The sequence below is a fragment of the Pipistrellus kuhlii genome, unplaced genomic scaffold (assembly GCF_014108245.1).
Source record: "Pipistrellus kuhlii isolate mPipKuh1 unplaced genomic scaffold, mPipKuh1.p scaffold_m20_p_1, whole genome shotgun sequence".
Classification (NCBI taxonomy): domain Eukaryota; kingdom Metazoa; phylum Chordata; class Mammalia; order Chiroptera; family Vespertilionidae; genus Pipistrellus; species Pipistrellus kuhlii.
Genome location: NW_023425404.1, coordinates 20,671,436 through 20,697,747, shown reverse-complemented (window position 1 = coordinate 20,697,747; position 26,312 = coordinate 20,671,436). Strand labels below are relative to the sequence as shown.

Here is a 26,312-nt window from a genome sequence, read left to right as displayed (position 1 = left end):
TGCCGTGGCTGTGAGGGCCGAGCCCCTTGCACAAATTTCATGCATTGGGCCTCTAGTGAGTAAAATAAAAATAATCTAAAGCAATGTGTACCAGTAAAACTAAGGTAAAACAATAAAAAAATATTCTATATAAACTCACCAGAGTTTATTTGATTTCACCCTTAAGCATTATCAGTGACCATGCTTACACCCCTTGAGTCTAAATGGCCATCTCCTTTATGATCCTCATTGTACATCTGTTCCAAATTGGAAATGCAATTCTTGATTTGGAGTCCTGTGAGCTCAGGTTAGCCTGGCACCAGAACCCATTTTAAACCTGACTGTTTTTGTTCTGACTGTGTACTTTCACATACATCTCCTCTTGACTGGTTTTCCTAGACCAAGATGAATATTTCCCATCATGTCAAATTGATCTATATCAACCCTCTAAAAAATTAAATGTCATGCCACAGTTGTAAGAGATTTTATTATCTAAGCTGCTAACAACATGTAAGATGTAAGTACAAAGTTTACACTGACAACAAATAGATTGAAAATATTTATTTACATATGTGTAGAATACATATGTAATGCAACTGTGAGTTGGAATGCCATAGGCCTATCAAGTGGATACAAATATAGATGCCACTGACCATTTCGCAAATAAATCTAAAGGATTACATGGATAGTGAAAAGTCACGGTCAATAATGACCAATCCCCTTAACCCTCCTTTAATATTCTCAAATATATCAGGCATTTATAATTAATTTTTCTTTAACTTGAGAAATGGTGTCCACTTTCAAAATAACATTTAACTCCTAATTATATAACAGTTTTTAAATTCTGACTCAATGGGAAGATTACAAAACCCCAAAAGAAAACTAACTAGCTCCTCAAGTTCATAAAAATTTCTCCTTTGTTTCTATGTGCTCTACTTTCCTTACCCAAAGGGTCATGGCAAATTAAGTGACTACAGGTTTGAGTTTATCCCTTAAGATACAAGACTCTTTGTAGAATAAGCACAAAATAACAAAATAAATCTCATTAAAAAAATAATGTTGCCTGACTGGTGTGGCTCAGTGGTTGAGTGTCCAACCCATGAAAGGAGGTCAGGTTCAGTTCCTGGTAAGGGCACATGCCCAGGTTGTGGGCTGGATCCCCAGTAGGGGACATGCAATGATGATTCTCTCTCATCATTAATTTTCTATCTCTCTCTCTCCCCTCCTCCCTTCCTCTCTCTGAAATCAATAAATAACATATTAAACAATAAAAAACAAAATGTTCACATGTTAAAAGTGGCTTCTTTGAGTTACCAATATTACTAATATATAATTTTTAAAATTCAAACCCTCTCACTAAAGACACAATAACATAAGTGGTTTTAAAATGTGATTTAAATGTGTGTGTGTGTGTGTGTGTGTGTGTGTGTGTGTGTGTTTTAGCCTTTTTCTTGACTTTCTTCAATTGAAGGTATACACTGGAAAACTGACTAGTCATTGGAAAGAATTCTTTAAATATTAAGAATTTTGTTGTAAGAACAACTGCTGTTGTGAAACAGTATATCTTGAGTAAGTCATAATTATTTTTATACAAAAAAAAGTTGAAAAGTGAAGTGCCTTATACTTTGAATATTCACCAATTTATTTACTTTTCTCACAAAATTGAAAATTTCTGATGAGCACTATGACTCAGTAGAGTAAGAAAAAAGTCATATTTACATATATCTTTTTCTCTCTTCCCTCAAAAGACTTTTATTTTTTTTGTATGTTTCTTTGATTAGGAGTTCCAAATACCCAGGTAATTTTCACATGCCACTTACTAATGATTATTTAGCCACCCCATGCATTTCCCCATCAACTTCTGACCAAAGAAGTCTTCTCTAAAACCTAGAATATTTGGAATGCTTGGCTGATCTAGGGGAAAAAATTGTTAAATGATAATTTGTCTTAATGTGATTTTCATTTGAGAGGAAGATGATTTTCATCACCTACCATATTTTCCGGCATATAAAACGACCCCCTAATTTTACAGTTAAAACATAGGTTTAGGCCTATATTTGCTGTATAAGACTACCCCCCCACTTCAAAGAAAAGACTTACTTTGCCGTCAAGATCTGCAGGCAATTTTTGTGCAATTTTGGTCTTTTGCCCCCGATTTTCGGTTGACTTTTTTTCGTTTCAAAAGTCGTCTTATACGCCGGAAAAATAACATTATTTTGATATAAGAAGGGAGCAGCTCTTCATTTTATTATTTATTGGTGGGGAAATTGAAGTCCAGAACATATCAAAAACAAAAACAATAGTATCTTACCCAAAGATACACTGCATTTATGGCAAATCTAGGTTCAGAACCACAGACAAATTGTTTTCCATAAGACTGAACTTTTCTCTATTCCTTTCCATCAAGACCACAAGAGAAATATTCTTAGATAACAAAGTATTAAAACACAACATTCACATCATTAAAATATTATTATTTTAAAGTTGTCCATGTATGTATGTACATTCTAGAGAAATGTTCTCAATAGCTACATAAAATTTTGGAAAAGAGATAGATAAAATAGCTTAGAAGATAAAAATCATACAAGATAGTACAATTCATTAAGAATGACAAATAATTTCACCAGTACCAGCCAGTGCACACTTCTAAAACAGTCATTACTCTAAAGACTAATTAAAAAAAATGTTTTCTGAAAGAATTTATTAAAAATAGAACAACATATGGGCCAGATCTCACAGGTGAACAAAATCTTCTTAAGTTTAAGGGAAGCTGTGATTTGCATTAAAATCACAGCTTTTAATGCAAATTTAAATAAGATTAAATTTCAAAATGGCACTTGTGTTAGTGGTCATCATTCATATTCCTATTAAAGTGCTGGGTACTCCAGGAGTACATTTGTTTTCTTAGGAGCAATTTAAAACCCCAAATTTTCTAATTATCTGCTCTACATAATTTTTAATGAAATTTTTGGGACATTTATGTTTTCTATATTTAATGTGAGATGAAACCAGTGTCAATAATAAAAGTTTTCCATTTTAACAATGAAGTATTATATCTCTTCAACATCTATGCCAAAACCATCCTGTTCTACTTATGTCAATGTGGAACACTATCAACTTTGTCATCTGCCTTTCGTGTGCCTATTTGTCTTTTATCATAAGCTCCTTTATCTACCAGATCACATTTAGTGCAATAATATCCTAAAACAGACTGATAAAACTTGCCATTATGATGCACAGCTCACATTTCCTTCTTTGTTTGACTTTCACTATTGTGTTACATCCACCTGCCCAGGGTATAGCATCCGATCTTATATATTACCATAGAAAAATAATGAAGGTGTGTAAGTTGCTTTGGAAAAAGTTTAGATTTTAAATACATTTCTATGTATTCCTATTAGTGCATTGTTCAGAAATATAATAGTAAAAATTTTATTGTGGATGCACCAAGAGCATCTATACAGTGTAAGAATAAAACATGCAGTCATCTGGTCCCCCCAAAGGGAATCTACAGTCTATGCTGGTTGAGGCAACACAGAACGTGATTGTGTTATTATAGCACATATTCAAGCAGGTGCTCACCCTTCATTCAAATCTGAGTAAGTTCAACTGGTAAGAACTAAGGAATGAGGGAACCTAAAAGATTACTCTATGTACACTGTTTGCTCAACAAGTGCATCCCTGCTGACACAGCAGAGTGCATTCGGCGGCTTGTCATGCCATGCAAACTGGAACAGAGCTGGCTGTAAAATAATACAGTCATAACGGTACCAGAAATAAGCAATTGATACATTTCTCCCCTTTGTGACACTTGTAGTAGTTCAAACACCTTACGTTTCTTTTCCGGTACATGTGAACAATAATATTATAGGTCAATTTGAAGAAACTTTGAGTCAGTGCCAGCACACAGCAAGTATATGCACCTCTAATATGCAAAGGCATGGATTGCAGCTTTACACTGGCTGGCTGTTTCACAGTCATTCTCTTACTGCTTTATTACAAATGTTTTTTGTTGAAGCACATGGCTAAAGTCAAACTGACCATTTTCTGTACTCAGATTATTTTTACCACTCATCTGCCTTTAAAAAGCTTAGCCGAGCATGTCTCACATTTAGTTAAGTAGAAAAGTACCCTGAAATTCAATAAATGTCAGAGGTCAAGAAAAAGGTACCATCCTTACCATGAAAGCAACAAAATCCCATTTTCAAGACAGCAGGGGTGGGGGACCTTTTTTTTTCTGCCAAAGGCCACTTAGATATTTATAACATCATTCATGGACCATGCAAATTTATAAACTTAAAAATTAGCCTGTTATGTTTGGTCAAACATTCAATTCACTTACCCCTAATACTTTGGCCGCACCAGACTAAACGATTTTGTGGGCCTTATACACAGCCCATGAGTCAGATGTTTCCCCATCCCTGTTTCATACCATGATTACCTCATTTTCACATGCCTAGAGTAGGTAGATATTGTAGCATAGCATGGAGACATTGTCCCCTGAAAACTTCCATTATCGCTCATGGAAGTTATGAGCATAAAGGAAGGAAAATGGAACCCATGGCACAGAACATCTGTTCTGAGACCCCTGAATGAAACAGGCACATCTTGAGGGAATGTGAAGTTTTATTACAGATTCTAAATATCAACTTTTTAAATAAATTACTTTGTTCTGCACTTCTCCAGTCTAACTGTGATAACTTTTGGTTCTGGTGGTTTTGTTATGGATACTGTGAGATAGGTAGAAAAGCTCATAAAAATGGGTACAATTGATCAAAATATCTCTTTTGATTTTGCTTTCATTTTGGGGACAGATGGTCCGATGTACACATTCAATTGGTATGTATTTTCAACCTGATGCAAACATTAACTGCCCTGCTCCCACTGTTAAATGTCAAGCATGCACCAATTCAAAAGTAAGTCTCTCTAACCAACTTTACAAAATACCATTTAGTCAAAAGAAATAAATTCTCCTGTGTTCTTAGAAATGAATGAGTATTTGATTCCCAATACATAGCACTTAAAGGATTAGCTATACACAACTCTTTGTGACTTTTTTTTTAGTTGATAATAGGCACTTTCTAAGAGGATTTGTGACCCAAAAGACTCTGGAATTCAGTCTCTAGTACTTCCCTTTCCTAAGTGATCTGCCTGAGCCTCAGGAGCCTATGAACACAGCAGAAGTCAAGCAGTAGAACTGTGTGCAAAAAAGCTTTAGAAAACTGTAACCAGAATAAAATTATAAAAAAGCAGTTATCTGAGTTGAGCATTTTAACACCTACTTCTTGTTTCTGGGTTTTTAAACCACATTTCATATGTTATTGCTACACACAGTAAGAATTGTGTGTGAGCAATTCTGTCCCTGTGTTTCATTCCTCCTAAGTGATAGATAAGCTACAAAACTTGTCTGTTTTACATTCTTTTTTATTTAAGTCATTATAGTTAAAATTTTGATATAACTACTTAAATATTTTTTGTTTCTTTCTTTGTTAAGAGCCTTTTAACTTCACCCTTGAATAAGTTTTAGAAACATAACTTTAGAGCATACATCACCTTCAGAAGATCAGCGTCTCTAACAGGAACGGTTAAAAGGCCCTTTTACCCTGTAGTGCAGTGTTTCTATAATAGTATACACTATATTAAGAGTTTTGTGTTTATGGGATTGATAAAATCAGCTTACAAGATGGCAGCTGTTCTCCAAGATGGAGGGGATAGGGATTTCCTTACATAGATATTAATGATTACTATCTAAATATAATGTTGAAAAAGAAGAGGTATAATTGAGCAAAAATGCAATTCATGCACAAAACCCATAGCAATAAATTTTCAATACTCCATAATGCTATCTGATTCAGGCAACACAACAGTCCTTTAAGTGGTGAAAATGTTGCCTCTTAGGAGAAAATAACCTAACTCTCAGTTACAGAAAAATATCCTAAGGAAAGAGATCATGAAATGGTCCTAACAGCTTGCAAAGTTGAACTCTTCCTTGGCATTAATCTATAATTTTAACTCAACAGAACAGTGAGGAAATGTCAGTGCAGTCGACTCAGCCTGAGATCAAATTCGTCATGGCAACATTGGCAGGTGGGACCCTGATTCTTCAAATATTACATTGCCTTGATTAACAAAAATCATATTTTTTAAAAAATTACAGAATAGAGATTATAAATAAAAGTAAAGTGTGCATGCAGTCAACTGCATAATGTACAAGCAATACCTATGTTTTTAATAATCATCTTTGGCAGGCCAGAATCCAGCTGGACATGCAATATTTACATATCAAAATCCATATTGGGTTCATCATATTGAAAGCAAGTGAAAATATATATGTATATACTGTATATACACATTCTGTATATAGATGTATATACTGTCTTTGAGATATTAACAAATATATATGTATAATATATATTAAAAGTGGATTTCACCTTTGTCAGATTCAGGTGACTCAGGCCTGGAAACACTAAAAATATCCTGGCATGGTATTTGGGGAGGTACTTGGAGTGGTGTTTGGGATTCCGGAGAAGAGGTCTGGGGCACACTTTTTTCCGAGAGTATTTTTAAAATTTCTGCCACCTGCTTCTCCAGGGCAGTCATTCTACAGCTCAGCTGCTGGATGTCCTCCTTGAGTTCATGTTTGACTTCTTGCAGTGTGGTCTGTAAGGCCTGCTCGGGGATGGGATAAAAGGGGTGTTTGGCCTCAGCCTGAATGGGGCTGTGCTCCAGCGGGCTTCGCACCTCCCCAGCCTTATCCAAACGAAGGTCACTTTTTGTAATCCCACTGTCACAAGAATCTGTCTTCCTTAGCGGATTTTTGGTCACGCTGTTCTCTGAGTCGCTGCCCTTGGGGTCCTCTGACAATAGCCCCATAGACTCGGCTTTGGTGACATTATTCCAGTCTTCCTTTTTCTCCTCCTGGGCCCCCATATTGTTCTTGAGTCGGAGCCACCCCTTCCCATTCCCGTTCTTCATTCTCACGGGGCTGTTGACTTTGAGGCATTTGGGGTCAGCACCGCCGTTGGGCTTGAGCTCCATGGCCTCGCGGTTGTTCTGCTTGAGGGACTCGCTGGTCCTCACGAAGGCCAGAGATGTCTGGATGGGTGTGATCTGTGACACCGTGACCACACTGGTGCCTGTGATGGAGGCCCCATTCTGTAAGGAGCGGCTCTCTACCTGGAGCTGGTTCCGCTCGGGGTCGCTCTGCGAGGAGCCCTGGTTCCGCAGCTCCTTCTGCTGTTTGAACTTCTGGAAGAGCTTTCTGACCGGGTGATCCACGGGGATGCTGAGCGTGACTTCATTCTTCTGCCTGAGGCGCTCCTCCTCCTCCTTCTTCACGTCGCTGATTTTACGGAAAATGATCTGTGGTGGGGCAGAGACATGGAAAACACGGTAGAAACACATGAATTTGTAACTGTGTGACAGCATACAGATGTGCTTGGTTTTACAGAGGAAACCCTCTCACGCAGGGCAAGGTCATTTCTGAAGGGAAAAAATATTCCTGTACTATTTAACACATGCAGTTACTTAAAACTCAACATAGGGCCATTGACTAAGATTACAGAGCTTACTTAATTCTAGGGTGAATGTAGTGAAGAAACAACTGACTAGAGATACTGCCTTTCAAGTTCATATTCCTATTTAATGGAAAATATATTAGTATACGTTATACTAAATATGTTAGTATATGCATATGTTTATATACATATTTGAGTGAAGAAATATATATTTATCTCTTAAATGTATTTGTGATGTGTCACTGTTTTTGCATGTTTTATATATATATATTGTATGATTTTTTCATACATATATATATATATGATTCAAAACTACTTTAATACATCCCATTTAAGGATTAAATAGTAAGATTTCCAGGGTTTAAAAGTATTGAGAAGTTATACAGGTTATCAACAAAGGACCTGGACCTGGGTTGGGCATGAGGAAGGAATAAATGTATTCATATAGCTCCAGAGGGCAGAACTTGGATCTATAAAAAAAAAAAGTTTCTGGAAGGTAACTATCACCTGAATATATACACTTGATTTCAAGCTGCTATCTATTAATTGAATAATTTGAAAACGCATGATCCTCACACGACTAAAATATGCAAACATAAGTAAGGACTTTGTCCAGGTGAGACTTTCACTGAGTGGGAGGATGGAATATTCAAATTCCAATATTTTTTTACATTTTAAACATAAAACTAAATATGTAGTATATGTGATGTTAGATGAGTATCCATAAATAAATTAGCAAACTTTCATGGAAAACACACACACACATATTTTTAAAAATAATACTGGGAATGTATAATTTCAAGAAAAATAAAAAAAATATCAAAATATATAGGACATTACCCCTTACATTATCAGAGTTAGAAGAGAATTTAATAGTATGAAATTTTTTGCTGAAGAACAAAATAACTGCAGGAGAAGGCTGTAAGGAAAATTCAAAAGGAAGTGAGATGAAGTGCTTTTATCATCATACAATTTTATGATAATAGCAAAATAACTTAACTCCACTACCCCCTCTGATTAAGTTGTTGGTTAGATTAGAAATATATGAGAATTACAGAGTCCCAGGCATATGAAAGACACTAAAAAAAAAATGTTGTTTCTCTCCCTTGAACTCTCATAAAACACTTTGTATTTGAAACCATTTTAATCACCTTTTGAAGATTCAGCAGTTTCCAGGAGTAACACATAATCATTGATTTTATAGCAGAAGCCAAAACTAATGATGGTCACTGTTAACAGAAAAAAGTCAGGGAGATAGCACTTCTCTAAGAGAACATCTTAAAAATTGAGATTGAGGCACTAAAAGCAGCTTATCATGTACTAATAATTTGAAAGTTAAAATAAATATTTTCTAAATTTAATAACTGTCTGCAAAGACCAGAACATTCCCCCCCCCCCATTCTAAAGGCACTTTTTTAAAAAGATGCAATAGGTACCTCCAAGTCTGATATCAAAGCACCAACCAGTGTGCTTAGAGGTCTTTCAAAGGGCTGACATGTTTCTTACACTTCCTAAGTAAACAGAGCTTGTTCTAAGACTTTAAGATATTAACACTCATTGGGACCAGACAGACCCATACATGGAAACATTGATACTTTATTCCTGTTCATCCCCTGTCACCGAAAATGTACTCACTTTGGGTCTATGAACTGACATGAGGAGACTGACACAAATAACTGGCCACATCCTCCTTCATACTCAATTCCTACCTTTTTTGCTTATTTATTTTAAAGGTTGTTACTTAGCCTCTGATAGATGTAGCCTTGATGCACTAGTCTTCCCATTTGGGAAGTGCCAATAGCCTTCCCATTTGAGGAAAAGGAATCTATTGCAAACTCTCAGTGGAGCAGGGTTGGTGCCTGACACCGGGATGCCAAATAAAATGCAGGATATTTTTGCAATATTTAGGACATTCTTACACTGAAAAATGTGTACATTATTTATTTGAACATATTTGAACTTTAAAAATTATTCATTATTTACTTGAAACTTAAATTTCACTGGGTGGTTCTTTATTTTGTTTGCTATATGTAATGTCCTACCCAAGCTACAGAATTTGAACTGGAGCCTCACTGAAAACAATAACACTTAGTTTGGATCAACTATTTACTATCATCAGGCTTTTAAAACAAAATTAACTTAAAAAAAACATTGGATTAGATGGAGTTTGTTAAAGGAGACTGAATTTATCATGTATATTGTGACTGCAGAAGAGAAATTGTGACTAATTGAGAAATAGTTATAAGAATTTTACATATAACAAAGAGATTGTCTACACATTTATTTTCTTATCGAACTGTTGTAACTCTTCTGTGCAAGAAGTCCTATTATTCTCATGTTACAGAAGAGCAAACTAAGGTGCAGAAAGTGTGAGTGGTTTGCCTGTGCTCATACGACTGGTAAGTGACCAGGATACAAATCTAAGGAGTAGGATTCCAAACAGTTATTCACTGCATCTCTTAGGGTAACATTGACACTTCCTTCTGGACCTTGTGAAGACACAGATATTTAAGTGGATGAAATCGGGAGTTTTATACCCAACAGGGAACGCATCACAAAGCATTTGCCATGGAGGACCATCCCTGTGCTTGTTGAGTAACTGACATCCTTGACAAAAAGAGCTGAAGAGAGGCTTAAAGGAGACAGTCTCTAAACTCTCCTCACTCTCCGAGACAAAGGCAGTAGGCCTGCTTACTCTCCCGGCAGTCAAATACATGCCACCATTTGTAGCTTCTTGTTCCCTTCAAAGAAGCCCTTGCATTTTCTTTTAACTTGCTTCTACATATATTAAATGTATTACATTTATGAAAGGCAGGGAGCAGCAAGGGTCAAACAATGTGCTTTTCCCTATACCATCTTTGACCCCACTAATGTTAACATCATTGATAATGTGATTGGCTAGTTAATAATATTAATAACAGAAAGAGAGCAAAGGAAAGGCCTGACATGATAATCATGGTCATCTGGACAGCCTCCTCAGGAAGCTTCAACTTCACACTCCCCACAGAACCACCAGTCCATTCTCTGCAGATCACTCGGGGAAAGGGTCCAACAAAGCAGGAGATGGGTGCATGTGCAGTGAAGCAGGGATGAAGTAGGGAAGGTTCTTAATCTGTCCATCTAATCTGGGAAGAAGATACTTGGCTGGGGGATAGAGACACTGCAAGGGTGTGAAATCTTGAAGGGTTAACCAGTTAAGCCCTGGTCATACTCTCCAGACAAAGGATTTCCCTCTATCTCTTGCTTCTTGTTCCCTATTGCACCCTCTTGCATCATGACCTGCACCCACCGTGTGCTCTTAAGCAGCAGCACAGCCCATGGCCATGTGAACCCCACATACAATGGATAGCAGCTGGGACACAAGCTAAACTGGCCAGATGCCGGACTAAAACTGGACTTTAATGTGGAGCAGAGTTTCTGGGCCTTAATCCTAGCCCTGCTGAAGACAAGACTGGACTTTTTCTATGGCAGATAGAGAGAAATGGGACATTGGAAAGCCAGGGGGTTAGTTCCACAGGAAAAAAGTTCACTCCTCCTCCATGCAAGTCTCAAGAAATTCCTTTCCTTGCAGCATCCCAGGAACTCCACTTCCACAGGTGGGGACACAGATAACACTAATACCTAGATTCATTTGTTTGTGGGGACAGGGACCTTTGTTTTGTTAACTGCTGTATTTCTCATGCCTACAACAGGGTCTGTTACCTTGAAAGACCTCAATAAATAAATGTTATTTATCAAATCAATAACCCTTTCATACACTCAGCAAATACATGTTTGTGATTAGTCGACAAATCAAAAATATTACAAACAGGAAAATTGTTTTATATTTCTTTTATTATTTTGCACTCTTAGTCTAAACAATAAATCAATGCTATATGTATTATAATTCAGGGGTGGGGAGTGCCCAGCCCACTGGCAGTACAAGGCCCAGGAAATCATTCTGTCTGGCCCTGCCAAGGCATTAAGGGCAAGTTAATTAAATGTTTGACCAAACATAACAGTTAATTTTTAAGTTGATAATTTTGTGTGGCCCATGAATGATGTTATAAATATTGTGTGGCCCATAAATGATGTTATAAATATCCAAATGACCCTTGGCAGAGAAAAGAATCCCCACTACTGCAGTTAATCTTAATGCCCACCCACCCCTATTTCCTCATTTGTAATCCAGGACCAGAGCTTCAACCCACAAAACAATCTTTAAAGAACCTGAGTCAGAATAGTTTCATTGTAAGGATGTAATAACACCCATTAAGAACTTATTTTTCAGCTGATGGCAATACAACACTTTCTTAATGTGAGTTAGAGAATATAAGCACTAAAATTAAAAACAAAGAAAAAGATAAAAAGATGATTTTATCATGTTTACAAGGATTAAAAACTAATAATCTACGGAGATGCCACCACCACTTGATCCACTTCTTGTCTGTAAAGTAAAATAGCTTTGTGTTCTGTCTTGTTACAAAGGATGCATTATGTTACAAATAAGAAAATAAAACAGTAGGGATGCCTGAAGAAATTCACTATATTTCAAAAACATTAAAAGTGATAGGCCTCTCTCTAAATCCTCATAGTTTTGAAGATAACTTTATGATCCTTATCTCTACGTTTGAATAACAATGTATTTTTATTACTAAAGAGCTACATTTCATCATAAAAAGAGCATGGCAATTATTCTACATTACCTTTATGAGCATTCTCAAATGTATTCTGCAGAATCTTTCCTTTTAAGAGATGCCTTTTACTTTTAACTATTTAATAATGCATATCATAAAATAGTTCAGCTTAGTAACAGAATGGAAGATTGATACATTTTATTTAGTAAACTCCTAAAAATTAGCAAGCTCCTATTTGGATTTAAAAAAAAATCTGCATGCTACTCTTTGGAAACTGGAAGAATCTGCAAACTTATTAAGAGTTTCATAATCCAATTGAATCTTGTGTGGGTAAGGTGTCATACAGAACCATAATGTTCCCTGTTAATTCAATACATTAACTATATAAATTTACACAATTATTACATGGAAATGATGATGATTTATTTCTAGAAAACAAAAACAACCCACCCCAAAATAGTTTTTAAAAATGTTAAAAGATCTGACTGAAGTTCATAGGAAAGCAACGTAAATGAATTAAACCATGTAAAAAATGTATACACATGGTTATCAATATGGTATTGAAAGAAATCAGCCTTTAAAAATCCAATTGTGAGATCAACCAAGGGACTTGTATGTATGCATATAAGCTTAATCAATGGACACAGACAGTAGAGGGGTGAGGGCACTGCTAGGGGATAGGAGTAGCTGGAGAAAAAAAGGAGACATATCTAATACTTTCAACAATAAATAATTTAATTTTTTTTAAATATATCCAAAATTGGGTGTTTTTCTCTCTCAGAGCCCTTGCACTTGATGAACTCTGTCTCCCCTCACTCCTCTCACCAATGGCTAATTAAGTAGCTGGTGAACATGACATAAAATTGAGAGCAAAATTTAAAAAGAAAAATCATGAATCAGGCTGATTCCTGTCACACATCTATTGGTAGAATGCACAATAGCATGTACTATTCCTATGATCAGAGAGGTTTATTTCATTTAAGCTTTTCTTCTCCATGCTTCATTATGTCCTGTGAAGCCCATGCTGGAAGGTTTAATTCATTTAAATGATAAAAGCTCCTAAAACTTAACAGGGAACATGGCCAACTAAGCTTTCCATTTCAAAAGTAGGACATTTGATTATAAAAGTGATATCAAAATGGAATAAATTGAATGTGTACTGAACTTTGAAATCCCATAAAGGCCAGGGGGAAAAAAAGGTTAGAATAATTTATTTAATGACATATTTTCAGTGGTTTATAATTTGAAGGAGGATAACAGCGGTGTTTTCTCTCAAATGGCCCATTGTTTTCTGGATCTGTGAGTCTGGGGAACTGACTATGAATTTGTAGGTGCATGTGGTCAAGCAGCTGCTCCATTCATCTGACTCATGGGGTCTAGTTGGTTTGGTTCTTTGCTTCTTTTTACTATTTCTATAAACTTAATCACTAATCCTAACTCTAGTTCTTTCGCTCCATTCCAACCTAAACTAATATGACAAAGACTTATATTTATTAAACACACTGTCATTTCCAGATCAGAGGCTATAAGCTCTTTCTAACAAAGGCCATAGTGATGGAGCTGTGGCTGATGGCCATTCAACAAATTCAGATGTGTGACGGAAGAGTAAGGAAGACTCATCAAACTGTTTTTGAAATAGTGGCCTTGCTTTACTTAAGCCACTTATACATCTTTAAGCTCTCCAAGGGTAAGTGTAACTGCAAAACCAGCTCAAACAGGAAAGGAGCAAGGGAAGACCAAAGAGTATGGGCATGCCATGTCTACAGCTTTACCAAAAAGTGCATTAAACACTTTCCAAGTCTGCTCCCTGCTGATTTATATGGAAGGAGACTGGGCAAAGGCAGTTTAGATGAATGTCCAGTAAGGTCTGAGAGACATGAATGAATGTATGTCTGTCATTCATACATGGGAACAAATTAGTGGTCAAAATGGGCGTGGCCACTTCAGGCAGGAGAAACCTAAATATTTAAACTTTCAAACAAAGGTTAGTTCTTTCTCTCTCTCTCTCTCTCTCTCTCTCTCTCTCTCTCTCTCTCTCTCTCTCTCTCTCTCTCTCTCACTCACACACACACACACACACACACACACACACACACACACACACCCTGGGCCCTCTTTGGACTCCTGTCACAGGAAGCTGCTCTTCCTTGTGCCCACCTCACGCTCAGCCTGTGGGACTCCCACAATGGATCCATGGACTAAACCTGGACTAAACACTAAACTACAACCAGCTATAACATGGAATGGAAGCTCTGGATGCTGGTCACACAGAACCAAAGGACTGGGACATAAGCAGACCGTGAACACCAAAACCCTTTTAGAAGCAAAGGGTCCACTGTCCAGGAATCTCTTGGTGCTGGAGCCCCTTCCCATAAATGGACAAGCTCGGGTTTCAGCCTTAATCCCATATGCAGGAAACAGTCAATCAATGATTCTTTTCCTTCATTGTTCGTTCTCTCTCTCTCTCTCTCTCTCTCTCTCTCTCTCTCTCCCCCCCCCCCCTTGTGAAATCAATAAAAATATATTTAAAATAGAAACAAGCAGGGCTCTCTGTTCAAATCAATGAATTTCACGATAGTAACAGCCGGGCATTAAACCAGGAGCAGGGCACTTCTCAGTGCAAGGCCCTGTACAGCTGCACAGGCTGAGCACCCACAAAGTCCCCTGCTAGGAGGCTTTCTCTTAATGCCCCCGGAGGAACTGGATCCAATCTATTCTGCAGCACTTACTCTGTGACACTTGTTAATGCTGAGATTTAGCAGCAAACAAGATATCCATTCACAATATATCATTATATTTGTTAAACACCTACCATGTTCCACTCTCTGATTTGGAGTTTGATAGACATTAGTAAACAAAACAACACCCTTTAGATATTTCTTATGATGTCAGAAGGTGTTGTGAGCTACAAAGAAAAATAGTGTAAGGGCATAGAGAATGGCTGAGGGTTGAGGTCTCTGTGAGGAAGAGATATTTGAGCACAGAGAGTCATGGAATGAAGAAGCAGGTCATGCAGACAGCATGGAGAGTGGGGACCCTCAGGTGAGAGAATGCTACCTATATCTGAGAATCAGTAAGGAGGACAAAGTGGGTGCTAGTAAACATGGAGAGAGTGATGGGAGAGGAGGTTGGGTAAGAGGCCAGACACTGGATTTTAACATGAGGGAAAGGCATGGGAAAGGACCGCCCAGGCTGCTGTGGGGAAATAAGCTGTCAGGTGGGAAGGATAGATAGAGGCAGAATAACTTATTTGGTTTTGTTATTTGTTTTTGTTTTTGTTTTTGCATAGTTCATGTGAGTCATAATGGTGACTTAGACCAAGGAGGAGGCAGAAATGGAGGTAATAAGTAGTCAGATTCTGGATTTATTTTGCCAGTAAATTTGACAAGGTTTGCTGATGGGCTACATAAACAATTTGAGAGAAAAAGAGGAAATTTTTGAAGATGACTGTCTTTAGTCTAATAAGCGAAAGGATAAATAACTGCCATCTTCTGAGATGAGGAAGCCCGGAATGGTAATACACAAACTAGAAAGACACGTTATTCACCTCCCTCTCCCACTAGATACACACAGGTGTATACCCCCATGCACAATATACAACAGTGGAGCAGGCATAGGATGACTGACCAAACACTTCCATCAGAGGAGTCAGGGACCAATGGCTGAGAGGCTCAGCAGACACTGGTATAGAGCAATGCTGAAATTTGCCAGCCAAGTCTTGAAGGGCCCCCTTACAGGTAGTAGGGGAAATTCCTTTATTAGTCTCTCAGTCTGCTACCTGGGATTAGCTCTCTCATTCTTTTCTGTGGCTCCTAATTCCATTGTTTTAGATCATCTTTATTGTCCATATTATTCTATCGTCAGAACTGATACAAGGATTGAATAGTTTGTCTTGTTTCAGCTACTTTTTGTCTATGCAAATTTGGGAGCCTAAGGTTTTGGGCTCACACAGTGAAACAATTTCTTAAGAGCACACTTGTGGTTTCTGTAGCAATAAAACGCTCTCAGGAATTTTAGTCCGTTTCTGATCTATTCACAGTGAATTCCATACACTGCAACCTCACAAAAAGTTCTTTCTTTGACATGATTCTCAAGCCTGATTTAATCCTTTGCTTTCTTGGCCTCATGTAACTGTCTCCATCTTTCTCCATACTGGCAGCTACATTGATGCCAACAGGCATCACTTTCACTACCTGATCTTTGCCACAAAACTGAATCTTAAAGCTGCAGTCGCCAATCAGTGGTCCATGGACCACTGGTAGTGTCTGTAAGGTCCGAAAGGTTGACAACCACTGTCTTAAAGGGCTTTTCTGTGCAATGAATTTTCAATCTTATTTTTCAACCCCCAATACCCCCCCCCCTATTCTTGACTCTTTTCCATATTTGCTTATAAGCCAGCTAACACTTGCCTGAGGTCATCTTCTCATGGCTTACTAAATGTAAGGAGCCCCAAACACCACTCATTAGTGATATTCTGCTTTCCAACATTTTTCAAAGCATTAGAAGGTCATCACAGGTAGCAATTTCACTAAATGGTTTGTCACTGAAAATTACTTGTCTTCACCCTTCCAAGTCTGAAACATCAATTTCCTTACTTATTTGACTCCTACTAAGTCAATACCACACATTTGAGAATAAATGGTGGCAGAGCCCCACTCTTGCTATATAAGCTAATATCTAGTATCACTGCAATTGCCACCAACTTATTAGCATTTGCACATTTAGAATATTCTTTTTCCCCCTAAGTTCTCAGCATAGATTTTTAGCACACTCAAGTTCAAAGGAACAAAATTGATAGAGAAAAGCATCACCATTTTGTTTTGTTGGATATGTAAGAACGCAGCCCCAGTCCCATAAGTGACCCATTTGACTACACTGTCGTGAAGAACTTAATTATTCTGGCCAAAGAAGCAATTGCTTCCATCTTAGAATAATTGCAATAAAAACACAAGAATTAGGGGAACTGCATTAAATATTTCCCATGGCTTATTTGCTCATTTAATTTGCACAATGATCCATTTTATAGATGGAAAAAAACAAGGCTTAAAGAGATTTAAAAACTTCCCCACAGTCTATACAACCAATGAATAACAAAGCAGGGTTTCCAACCTGGGTCTACTGGACTGAAAGACTGATTCCTAAATTAAATTCAAGAGAGATACAAAGTATTTAAAGGCCCAAAGGCCTGGGAGAAGGACATGAAATGAAAAAGGAGGTTGAGTCACTTTAATAATGGAATAAGCCAAAAGTCCTGACTCCAGGCTGGAAGTTTGACAGAGAGAGAGAGAGAGAGAGAGAAATGTATATACATGAATATGTAATGGGACTCTAGTATGCAAGTAGAAAATAACATTATTTAACATTTGGCAAAATTGATCCATTTTACAATCCATGTTAGCATAGATATCTCATTTTCTTCCTACAACTCTATAAATCAGGCAGGGCCATTATGATAATCCTTATTTGACCAATGAGGGTCAGAGAAGTTATGTGACTTACCTAAGCTCACTTAGCCAGCAAATGGCCACGCTGGGACTAAAATCTATTTCCTAATGGCCATTCCAATGTTCCTTCTGCTATTCCATACCAGCACTCCGAATGCTATGTATAATTTTGTTATGTAGCTTACAATGCACTTTCAACTATATTACCTACTAGATCTCAGGTGACGCTATTCCTTTGTCCCCAGGTACACTGCTAACATGTGGCCTTAGCTTTTGCCTTGTAAGATAATTTGTGGGCCTAAAGGAGAACAATTACTCAGGTAGGGCAGTTATAATCCTTTTAAGGATGTTTTTTCATCATAAAAACAATTTCTGCAGCTTTTGTTTGCAAACAATATATGACATGTTTATTTAAAAACGTGTTAGTTTTTGCATTTGATATCTAGAAAATAATGCAGCTTTTACTCAAGATTACATACAATTTCTTCACTGCTAAGAAATATAGTCTGTGTTTTTTTTTTCTATTGGAGTATTATCTTTTAGACATATTTAGAAATATGTGGCTAGTCTATATAATAGATTAATTTTTCAATATTTTATAGTTGGAATCAAATTTATATAAAAGGAAATAATTCTAGGGTATTTCTTCATTTTGTGAAATTTGACAGCTGAAACTCAGAAGAGTTAAAGTGATTAGGCAATGTCTATACAACCAGTCATTCACAGCTGGTCCTCGACCTTTTTTTCCTGGTTTCTAAATCCACTCTCCAATTCTGTCGTGACATAGCTCTTAATTCTACATCAAAATGTGCAGTAAGACCGGCCAGTGTTGTTCAGTGGTTGAGCGTGGACCAATGAACCGGAGGTCACAGTTTGATTCCTGGTCAGAGCACACGCCCAGGGTTGCAGGCTCGATTCCCAGTACGGGGCATACAGGAGGCAGCTGACCAGTGGTTCTCTCTCATCATTGATGTTTCTATTTCTTTCTCCCTCTCCCTTCCTCTCTGAAATCAATAAAATATATTTTTTTTAAATGTGCAGTGAAATGTTTTTGTAAAGTATTGGGGTGTCCGTTAAGAAGCAAGGATTTTAATACTATCTCTGACACAGACCATCTGTATAAACTTGCCAAATCCAATTAGCCCGTCTACACATCAGTTGAGGTAAGATATATTTAAGGTAAACCATTCTCTATTTTAATAGGATGACAGAGCTACTCCATGTAAAACAGATATCAATATTACATCTAACAAGTGGCATAAGGATAGCATATCTTCACCTAGTGCAGAAAATTCTCCTCTTTCATTCACCACTGAATTTTTGAACTGTCCATAGAAACAAAATTAGCCATGCAAGTGACTTTTCCCTGTTTGGACCATCTCTACTCCAAAATGAAGAATGTGTTCAATACATTTAGATAATGCAAAGTTGTGTATTATATACACTACTTGATGTTTAATTTAGTAAAAGGCTACTCGGAACAGAATTGGTGACTAGTGACACTTCCAACATGAAAACTTCCTTTGCGGGATCCTCTAGACCTGAGACTTAGAGTACCTTACAGAAAGAGCAATGAGAGCTCATGTGGAGACCAGACTCCCGGTCATAGCCAGGGCTCTAATCAGTTAAGTTACTTTGTGTGCAAGTCCCATATTTTTTACTTTAATTCTTTTAAATAATGATGATGGTGTAAGACTTGGTTTTCTTTTCAGCATTAACATACTTTAAATATATGAAATAAAAGGTCAGTACCTGAAGCTAAAAAAAAAAAAAATAAAACAAACAAACAAACACCTTGAAATAAGAAAATCTACTGCATGCCCTTTAACTGTTTCCTAACATAACTTCTTGCCAGATGATAACACACTTGCCTCATTTTACAGGTGTCAAAAATTCCTTGCATCAAACTCTACTGAGGCTTCTAGTAACAAGTATAGATCTAGGATACATGTGTTCTGATTTTGCTTCTACTAGAGGCAACTGCTTTACATGCTGCGCTGAGAGATAATGGAAATGTGCTGCTAATTACTAAGGTTTCTGCTTCCAAACATTGCCGGCCAGAAATTGAACTGTAGTGTCTAGAGTTAAGAAGGAGCTAATAACTCTGTCCCTACAGTGCTGAATTACAATTAGTTATTCTAGTCAAAGTAGAGTATGAGAAGCTCTGTGGCTGTTTCTTTAGCCTTGCAATAGCCAAGAGCTGGATCCTTCAATTAAAAAAAGAAAAAAAAGAAAAAAGAGTGGAGCTGTTTAAGTGACTGGGATAGGCCCATAAACCTGTCCGCAAATGTGCATATGCATATGCACACAGCAAAGTCAGCAGAGGCCACAAAGTCAACCTAAACAGTCATCACTGGGAAGACTGATTAAAGATATCTGCATAGCATTGGAGCAGACTGTGAAAAAATTATACATGAATACTTCACTTGAAACTTTCTATCCTATATATATAATAAAAGGCTTATATGCAAATTGACTGAACAGTGGAATGACTGGCTGCTAAGATATGCACTGACCACCAGGGGGAAGACGCTCAATGTAGGAGCTGCCCCTTAATGGTCAGTGAGCTCCCACAAGGGGAGCACTGCTCAGCCAGAAGCCCTGAGCCAGCTGAGCTTATGGCTGGCGAGGGCAGCAGCCTCTCCCATATCCAACTGATAGCTTAGGAGTGGGCCTAAGGGACATCAGTCAGGGACATCCCCTGAGGGCTCCCAGACTGTGAGAGGGCACAAGTTGGGCTGAGGGGACCCCCTCCCTGAGTGCATGAATTTCATACACTGGGCTTCTAGTATAAATATAACCATGTAGTTGGCACCAAATCTAACATTTGTTAATTAAAACAACTTATATGTTACTTATTCTATTTGGAAGTATCTTTATATAGTCAAGACAGATCTTCCACAGTCATATTCTATTTATCATTAACTAGTTTTGTTAGTGTTGGTGCGAAGAACGTTATACTCCATATATTACCATGATTGGAGGCTCTGTCTTCTATTAACATAAATAATATAATATAGGTAACCTGAGAAGAGTTTTTGCCATGTTTCTTAGAAAGCACAAATTACATTAGCCCAGTTGATACTTCAGAGAGTTTTCACTCTGAGGGAAAGATAATCTCTGAGGACAGAACTTACTATTTTCAGTTGAGGATCACATGATATAAAAGGAGAAAATATGAGAGTTCATCTTTGATTGAGGACATAAGAGTGGAAAAAGAGGGAATGTGAGAGTTCATATTTTTGAGGGTCAACTGAGTTCCAGGCACAGATAAGGCACAGAGATAAAAAAATAAATAAATAAATGGCTTAAATACATGCAGGGATATACCATGTTTATGGTTTAGAAGACTAATATTAAGATGGAAGAAATGATTCCCTAATTGATTCATTGATTGATTATAACAAATCTAAATCCTAGTAGATCTTTTAAAGACCTTAACAAGCTAATTCTACAATTTATATAAAAATGCAAAATGAGCACAACAGCTAAAGCAATACTAATAAGAACAAAAAAACTGACTTATACTGTCCATATTTTATTCTTAAAAATTATAGTAATTAGGGTAATAGAGTATTAGCATATGTCTTAATTCATTCAGACTTCTAAAACTTGGTGGCTCATGAACAACAGAAATGTATTTCTCAAAGTTATGGAAGTTGGCAAGTCCAAAATCAAGGCACTGCATATCTGGTGTCCTGTATGTATCTCACACTATACACAAAAATCAACCCTGAACAGATTATAGATCAAATTGTGGAAGATAAGAAACATAAACCTATTAAAAGAAAGTATAAGAAAAAAATCTTCAATAATTTGGAGTAAGAAAATATTTCTTAAACTGCAAACGAAAAGGGTAATCATACAGGAGAAAAGGGAGTAAGTTAAACTACAATAAAGTTAAGTATTTTTGTTATTTGAAGAGAAGCAAAGACAAGTTAGAGTGCAAGGAAATAAATGCAATACAAATACCCAAAAGAGGACTCATATCCAAAATATATAAAAGATTATTACAAATATTTAAGAACAAAGAGACAAGTTCAATAGAAAAATGAACATTTTATTTTAAAAAATTATATATATATAATTTATATATAATGACCACAATTTATATATATAATGACCACTGTTCCATATATGTTATATATATATATATATATATATATATATATTAAACATATATGGAACAGTGGTCATCTTAAGTAGCTGTCAAGGGATTGTAATTTAAAACCACAATGTGTTACCCTTAACACTCACTAAAATAACTGAAATGGAAAGAAAACCACAAGTGTTAATGAGAATGCAGAAAAACTGAATACTCAATAAGATATTGGTCAGTGTTTGAATTTATTCAATCATTTAGAAAACTTTCATGAGCACCTAATAAAGCTAAGGATAAACAAGATTCAAGAATTTCACTTGAGGGTATATAACCGCCTTTCAAAATATTTGTACATATTGAAATATAAAGACCTCTGGATGTTGAAGAAACACTGTTCAGAATAGCCTCAAATGGAAACCCAGATGTCTATCAAGAGTAGAAGGGATATGTTGAAGTATATTCACTCAACAAAAACCACTACAATGAATATTAATGAATTACAAGTACAGGCAACATGAAGGATTCCTACAAAAGAAATATTAAGTGAAAGAAGATACAAATGAGTACATAATGTATAATTCAACTTATTTAAATCTAAAAATAAAAAGGTAAAACTAAAGTGTTAAAAGTCAGAACAGTAGTTAAATCTTGAGGATTGGAGAGAATGGGCTTACATGTTCCCTGGACTGTTCTCAAGTTAGGTTGCATGGATAGGTTCAGATTATAAAACTCCTCCAAGCAGTACACTATGGCTTATATACTTTTCTATGTATGAGCTTTATTTCAATCAAATTTTACTTAATAAATAAGACTCTGTTTCACCCTCAAGGATATAGCAGGAATAGACCCTTTCATTAGTATATTACTACAATGCAATGGGGATAATTCAGTGTATTATACTTCATCAAAGATTTATGGGAGCCGCTCCCTACAGGCTTGTAGATACTGAGGATACAAATGATGGATAAGTTAAATTTACAGTCTGGTAAAGAATCAAGATATATCAACAGGTGATTTTCAATATAATATACAAATGCATATATCTGTCTCTGTTCTTGAGGATCTGAAACAATTCTTTATATATTCTAGATATGAGTTCTCTATTGGGTATTTGTACTGCATGCTACTAAACAGACCAGTGTATTTTTATTCAACCTTCACTTAATCAACATGATTAGTTTGACCGCCACCTCTCATTTTTTGTAAAACACACTGACTGATGCCCACAAGATCAGAAACTCTAGACAATTAACCTGTGAAAGTCTACTTCCATCAGTTGAATTGCATGCTTTTTTAATACTTAGTTGTATATATGTTTACCAGTAGAATCTCTTGTTCCACTAAAACAAACCAAAATTGGACATTTCAGAGGCTATATTATGGTATGTTTTCTATTTTTAAAAAAGATTATTAATGCCTCAAAACAGTGATTCAAATGTGCATTTTTTAAGGTTTTAAGTTGAAATAAAACATCTAATCAACATATTTATTAAACTACTAATTTTAAACTGCATGAAATGCTTTGATAAGAATCATATATCCATATAAGGTATTATCTATACTGAACACAGTTTAGAGACAGAGGTGTTATTAATAATGATTCCAAGACAACTGTACTGACATATGGACACCACACAGATCCAACTGCTTACTCAACATTGCCACTTTTAATAACCAATAGGCATCTCAGCCTTAACAAGTCCCAAAACAAACTCTTGCCTGTCAGACCTCCAGAAGATTGCACATTGCCTGTAGATCCTGAACTTTGAGCTGGAAACAATGCCTAGATGATACTTGCTATTGTCCACTCTGTGTTCTAAGTGTAAAAAAAAAAAATGGGTAAGACAACTGTTTCCTCTGCTTCCCTTACATAAGACTAAATACCACTTTCTTAGCCTCCTTTAGAATAGGAGCCGTCATATGACTGAGCTCTAGTCAAGGAAATCTGAGCAAAAATGCATCCTGTCCAGGGATAATACAATTCCCTGCAGGATCCACTCTTTTGTTGTCAGCAGAAAAGGAAGGACCAGTGCATTTAAGCAATGATGCATTTAAAAACTGGAAGGATTCTGGGTATCTGAATCACTCAATGGAAGAACTCCCACCAAACACTTGCTTTGGGTTGATATATAAATGAGAATTTAAATCTTATTGTGTTAAAATACTAAAATTTTGGGGTCATTTATCCTAGTAGCTGGCAATTCCTTTACAAAGAAACTGAAGGACTCTGAGAATTTCCATTTTGATTTACTCTTAGTGTCATATAAATATTATTTTATAGAATTGAAATCAAAGAGTAAATTAAAATAATCTACACTCTACATGAAAATCAAGCGTAGCTTTTTTTCTTTCCTGACATTTCAAGAATATTTTGTTTTCCTAGGCATTTACTATTATCATTTTAAATGAAAATATAGTTTTGGTCTTAATGGATTGTATGCAAGAAGACACATGAAGATAAAGTATCATCTTCTGATTTTTAAAAATCTTTTTTTTACTAAAGCCAAAATAAAGTAGCTGCTAAAGTATAGTTATTTAATTTTAAGTATTCTCTGAGAAGCAGTGATTCCTATAGATAAGATTTGCTCATCAACTTTGATAGTTATGGGGAAAATGGTTGCCAAACAGCAGGATCAATAACTTTACAGCAGTAATGTCCACTGTAGATCAATTACTAGACTCAATACCACACGTAACCAAATTACATGACTCATCCCTTCTCTTCCTTTTTCTGTTATTACTCTTCACTATATGGAAAGAAAGCTATCCAAATTGTTTTATCTTGTTTAATATTGACAGAATCAAGAAACCTCTTTTCACATCTAATCAAGAACAACAATATGGGAATGTTTATTTGTTAAATGAATCTGATAATAAATAGACTCACAGAAATCTTCATTTCTACTGGGATGACATTAATGTATAATAAAAATATGTCTTTATTGGTAGACATATTTCATCCCTGACTCAAGGACACACATATGTTGTTTCCTTGGTAGATAACAGGTAGAGTACAACTACAAAGGCACAATTTCCAATTGGGCAACATTAAACTATATTCCAAACAGTAAGTATAGACTGGTGGGAGTTGGGAGATGGCTATAGTATGTGACACTCTTCTAATAATATAATTTTTTTCACTTATTCTATTTGTAAAAAATGAGTTTTTTGAAATTTTTAAAATATAATTACTGACCAGAAAAAAAAATTATATTTTTAGAAAAAAACAAAAGAAATAAAGAGGAAATGTCACTGCAATAATTCAATATAGTTGCCTTTTGAAATACAGAATTTATTTTTTAATTATAAGCTACATGGATTTAGCAGACAGCATTGATGGTTTGCACATGGAATGTGGATATATAAATATAGTGCAATTTTTATTAAAATACAAACCTTAATTGTTTTTATATGCCTCGTTTTATCCTTCAGAATAAATATGTTGTATTGAGTATGAACATGCTAATAATAATACATATGGAAATTTTATCTGAATGTTATGAAATGCTCTAACACAATTGTCAAGGTTATAAGTATGTTGCAAGTATACGTTTAAAAAATAGCACCCCTGCTGAAACCGGTTTGGCTCAGTGGATAGAGCGTCGGTCTGCAGACTGAAAGATCCCAGGTTCAATTCCAGTCAAGGACATGTACATTGGTTGAAGGCACATCCCCAGTAGGGGGTGTGCAGGAGGCAGCTGGTCAATGTTTCTCTTTCATTGATGTTTCTAGCTCTCTATTCCTCTCCCTTCCTCTCTGTAAAAAATCAACAAAATATGTTTTTTAAAAATAGCACCCATAAGAAGAGAGATAAACTAAAAGGATCCCAGTGGTATAAGATGGATTTTGAAGGATGGTCATCAGTGGCCTCATTTTCTGTGGTTCTGCCCCACTACTGAACTAATCTGATAAAACCAGGATCCTGAATCATCCCTTCAACTGGCCATCATGATTTACATAGCTGGGCTGCTGTGTGCACACAAGTAATTGAGAAAAACTCACCCACCATACATACAGGGTACAAGAGTTAGCTCAGGATCTCCATTATTATCTGGGGGCTTTAAGTGGATATATCTTGTTCTTGGTCAATTTCTTCTACCCTCTCTCTAACCCCATTCCCCAAATCTCTTTCAAAGAAATATAATCTTCCTCAAAACCTACCCAGATCCCACCTTCTCACTCTCAGAAGATAATGATGCCTTCTTCGTTGAGAAATTGGGCAAGGTGGTCAGTTCCCTCAATTTCTTGACTCTTGCCTTTGTCTCCCTCATCGCCTAGACATTCAATATTATTATACCTCTTCCTCTTCTTTCTAATCTGAGAGAATGACACGTTCTTCCTTCTGTAAACATTTTGACTCTTTATCTGAGCACCTGAATATTCTAGGATTTTTCTCCATCAATTACCTTTATATCCTCCAATAGCTTTGACTTTTCTGCTAATCCTTCACCTCAGGTTTTAGCTCACTTATCTTGGTGGAGGTGAAAAAAAATTCACAAAATTCAACCCTTCCTTTGACTTTTCAGCTACTTTAATACCTTCTTACTTCTCTACACAAACTAATTTTGTGCTAATAATATTCCATTTATCTCTCCAGATCCACTCTCCACCCTTTTCTACTCTGCTCTATTCTCAGAGATACTAGCCTGTGTAT

At 36.3% G+C, this 26,312-nt stretch overlaps 1 protein-coding gene across 1 annotated transcript in view; it reads right to left on the bottom strand.

Annotated features, from left to right (window-relative positions):
- Nucleotides 1–2,193: 2,193 nt before the first annotated feature.
- Nucleotides 2,194–26,312, bottom strand: part of KCNH5 (potassium voltage-gated channel subfamily H member 5) — a 252,358-nt gene continuing 228,239 nt past the window's right edge. Inside the window, exon 11 of the mRNA XM_036434639.2 lies at nucleotides 2,194–7,341. Coding sequence (XP_036290532.1) covers nucleotides 6,394–7,341 — 948 coding nt within the window. The 3' untranslated portion in view covers nucleotides 2,194–6,393. The remainder of the gene's footprint in view (nucleotides 7,342–26,312) is intronic.